Here is a 4,018-nt window from a genome sequence, read left to right on the forward strand (position 1 = left end):
AAACATGAATGATAAAAATTCAAGAGAAAAAAAAGACAAACTGTACACGAGTTTTAGCTGGGCCCGGGAGCTTCCAACTCCAACCTCATGGTTCCATGTGCTACAAAATCCAGCATCCCAGTGCCCTATTTTTAATGCCCAACTCCAAAATAGTAGCGTCTATTCAATTCTAAAATTGGAGTCATTTAGTGGATAGACACCACACTCTTTGATCAACAATTTATCATCTTATTTACTTCTAATATCGCCACTGCTAACAAAGAATTCAAATGTGAGTTTTGGGTGTTTCCCGGAAGACGCAATCTTATTATTCAATCTGTCCAGCTTGATTACATCAAAGATGCCTCCATAATTATATGCCATATAAACATTATCAGAACACCCTTCTGCCGGAATGTGATTTAGAAATAATATGCCAAATGAATATTTGTGCATGTTAATACCATCTTCCAAGTAGCAACGACATTTAATATCAAGTTCATAATCCAAACTATACTTAGGGAGGACAACGCAGAGAAGGGAACTAAAACCATAACTGGAAGGTGAAGAAACTTCAAAAGTTATGGAAGTACCCTTTGTCCGATGCATGAACCACTCTGGTACTCTGTAGTCGAGGTAACAAATCTTTAAGAAATCAATTCTCCGAACTACTCCTTTTCCTCCTCTTCTGGATTCACACACGTAAGCAAGTTTCCTTATATCTTTAAGGTACCAATAAATACAATTAGCCACATCCAACTTCATGCAATTATGGAACGAGATGTTTATGCATTTTTCTTCTTGTAGTCTAGGAATATTTGAACTGAATGTCACAATTTACAGCATTATGCAGTCTAGAGCAGTCAAATGACGAATAGATGATGGAAGCTCTGGCAAATATTGAAGCATCTTACACCCTTTTAGTGATATTGTTTTCAGCTCCGTAAGGTGCTTAATGCTCATCGGCAATGTCTCCACAGGGCTTCCATCTAGAAGTAATTTCTGTAAAGATGAAAAGTGACTGACATAGGATAAACTTGTGCAGCTCTTGATATAGAGGTGCTTAAGAGATTTTGAATGCATCTTAGTTTCAAGCCTCTCAAGTTTTGCACAATTCAGAATATCTAAAAGTTTAAGTTTTCCAAGTGATAAAAGAGATGGATGGATATGACGCAAACTTCGACAGCCAGACAGATGTACACTTTTGAGATTATCTGCCTTGGAGGAATCTGGAAGTTCCACCAACTTTTGGGAATCTGTTAGATCTACTTCCTCTAAATTAACAAGATTCTGCAATAATGCAAATGGAAAAACCAAAATGGTAAACCATAATATGGGGTTAAAAAATCACACCCATCCATCAAACAAATGACAAAACATGCATTGTGTACAAACCTGAACCCCATCCCAAAGTCTTTTAAGGAAATGGCTTTAGTCCTACGAGAAGCTGCAGTTTATTTAATCTGCCATCACTTTCATGTGGGATATATAATTTGAGAAATCTTAACTTATGCATCTTTTTGAATGTATCAGCATTCAACTATAGATCTGCTATTTGAGACATATCAAACACTATGCTTTCAATAGAATCAGTTCCCTGATAAACAAAAAGAAAAAGAAATGAATTAAATCAAATGAAATCAAGTAATATCAAAACATTGCCTCTAGGAATTCAACTAAACTATATCTCTGTTCTAACAAATTTTCTCCCAGAAAAGAGTGTGTGGCTTACTTTGTTGTTTCCCAAAACATCCTGAATATCATTAGAATCCCACAAGTGGCTACGATTTTCAGGATTTCCACTAGATTGTTGACAAACGATATCCCAACCTAATTCTTGGATCAAGTCATGCATCCGCACACAATTATGAGATATAGCTATTAAAGCTCTATCAAGAAGGGATCTCATGCCAATAGCTGCATACAAGCCATAACTGTCTAACAGATTAACTACGTATTCTACAAGCTCTCTCTTAAAAAAACATGCGATGTCTAGAAAAATTTGTTTTGCCTCTTCATATAATCCATCATAACTCAATCTTAAAATATTCTGAATTTCTGGATCTGGTGTCTTCTCAAGCTTTTGCAATGCACTATACCATTCAGTTTTACTCTTTGAATGAAGAAAAGAACCCAATGCTATTAAGGCTAGTGGGATGCCTTTGCAACAGCCAACCGCTTTCCATGATAGCTCCTCGTATCCAATTTGTGGATAGTCTTCATTGAATGCATTCAAACTAAACAGTTTAAATGATTCATGAGAATCTAATATCTTCATCTCATACATTGTTTCAACTGTTGGAACCAGTACATTTTTGTCTCTAGCTGTGATAATGATCTTACTACCTGCACCACACCATTGAAGCTTCTGAACCAGGTAATCTAATTGCTCTAAACTACTCACGTCATCAAGAACTATGAAATTTCTTTGTTTGCTTACCCTGTCCTCAACAAAAGTGGATTTTCCTGTGTTATTTTGCCAAAATTTTCCTTGTAAGAGCTCCAAATAAAGTCGACGACGTAACTCAGTTAGTCCATAGTTTCTTGATCTTTCCCGTACATTTTCTAAGAAGCAGGAGCCTTCAAACGTATAAGAATATTTCTCAAATATAAGTCTTGCTAGAGTTGTTTTTCCTATACTCCCTATGCCACAAATTCCAATTATTCTGACTTCAACAGATTCACTTAATAGTGATTCTACCTTTTCAAGATTTTCACTAATGCCAACGAGATTTTTACTATCATTGGGTGGCTAATGGTCAATCAGCTTCTGAAAAACATCTTTGACAATATTCTGAATGAATTCAATTTTGGCCCTACAATATGAAGGAAGAGGAAAGGGGAAGGGGGTCAAGACATAACATTAGGAGTAGTGTAACACGATCGTCAACAAAATTGAACAAAACGGGGTTCCTTAACTCAATAAACGCATACTTACCTATAAGAACGGGAGTCCAAGCCTTCTAAATTTGCTGCTGCAGTGAGAGCTTCCCTTCACTTCTGAACCTCCGCCTTCTTGTTATTCTGCCAGTGTTTTTTAAACGTTTCACTGTAACTTCCTAGCTGATACCTTACATGTGATGGATCAACGTTGTAGAAGACAGGTATAACAAGCCGTCCAAATTCTTTCTTGCACTCCATTATTTTAACCAGTTCTTGCAAGCACCACTTTGAGGATGCGTAGTTCCCTGAGAATACAACAAGCAAAAGGCAAGACTCTTCAATTGCTCTGAGGAGGAAGAACGTGATCGAATCTCTTTCGTGAAGCAAGTCATCAGTGTATGTAACTATCTGCTTTCGGGACATGGCTTTGAAAAGATGGGAAGTGAAGCTTGCGCATGTATCCTCACCTCTGAAGCTAATGAAATCATCATATTGTAAAGCAGGTAACGGACTATTCAAACGGGAAGAACCGGAATCTTCGACCGGTTGATTCACTTTTGGATCCAAATCCAACACCCGGTCTGAGGTATTAAAATTGTTAACCGGTGGGAGATCTTGGAACTTCACCCGTGTAATTTGTAGAGGAAAAACAGTACCACCGTTGACTTTGGATTTTAGTTTAGCTGGGAAAGGTTGGGTGGACGCAGAATCAGGACCGTTACCAGGGAAGATGAATAATCTCATCCGAGCGATTTTAGGGGAATTTCTTTAGATGTTATCATACTTAAGCATCAGGCTGTTTAGGCCGTTGTCACTGGTGACGGATATTAGGGCGTCAAAGTCATCATCGGGGAGCTAATACTTGAAGTGGATGTCACCGGCGGCGTCAAAGAGAGCGGAGAGTTCCGCGAGCATGGCGGTGAAGTCGATTCCACGGTTAACGTAGTAGAGCTTGTTGTGGCCGCCGTCGTATGACATCTTCTTGTCGTTGGGGAGGTGGTGGATCTCGCCGCCATAGCTGCAGAGAAACTTCACGTCGTAATTCTCCATGTTCTGAACTTTTCTTTCTGCGTTTGGAGTTTGTAATCAGAAGGAGTGTTAGCAATGAAAATCGATGAAATAACTTCTTTTTAATTTCGCTATCAGCAATGAAGTT

General features: G+C 38.3%; 1 protein-coding gene and 1 pseudogene across 1 annotated transcript; both read right to left on the reverse strand.

Annotated features, from left to right (window-relative positions):
- Window positions 1-228: 228 nt before the first annotated feature.
- LOC127739698 (disease resistance protein RML1A-like) lies at window positions 229-1,385 on the reverse strand (annotated as a pseudogene).
- Window positions 1,386-1,519: 134 nt separating this feature from the next.
- LOC110275664 (disease resistance protein RUN1-like) lies at window positions 1,520-3,912 on the reverse strand. The gene is made up of 4 exons (XM_052254255.1): window positions 3,725-3,912; window positions 2,986-3,628; window positions 1,712-2,680; window positions 1,520-1,576 (listed from the first exon to the last, which is right to left on the reverse strand). Exons 1-4 carry the CDS (start codon window positions 3,910-3,912, stop codon window positions 1,520-1,522), a joined length of 1,857 nt encoding a protein of 618 aa, XP_052110215.1.
- Window positions 3,913-4,018: the final 106 nt, after the last annotated feature.

The sequence above is a fragment of the Arachis duranensis genome, chromosome 9 (assembly GCF_000817695.3).
Source record: "Arachis duranensis cultivar V14167 chromosome 9, aradu.V14167.gnm2.J7QH, whole genome shotgun sequence".
NCBI lineage: Eukaryota > Viridiplantae > Streptophyta > Magnoliopsida > Fabales > Fabaceae > Arachis > Arachis duranensis.

Excerpts from the sequence above, each read along its gene's own strand:
- LOC110275664 (XM_052254255.1), bottom strand. The coding sequence starts at position 3,912 with ATGGAGAATTACGACGTGAAGTTTCTCTGCAGCTATGGCGGCGAGATC. Across the intron at positions 3,629-3,724 it reads GCCGGTGACATCCACTTCAA|AAATTCCCCTAAAATCGCTC; the intron begins GTATTAGCTCCC and ends TAACATCTAAAG. Across the intron at positions 2,681-2,985 it reads AGAATAACAAGAAGGCGGAG|GTAGAATCACTATTAAGTGA; the intron begins GTTCAGAAGTGA and ends AATCTTGAAAAG.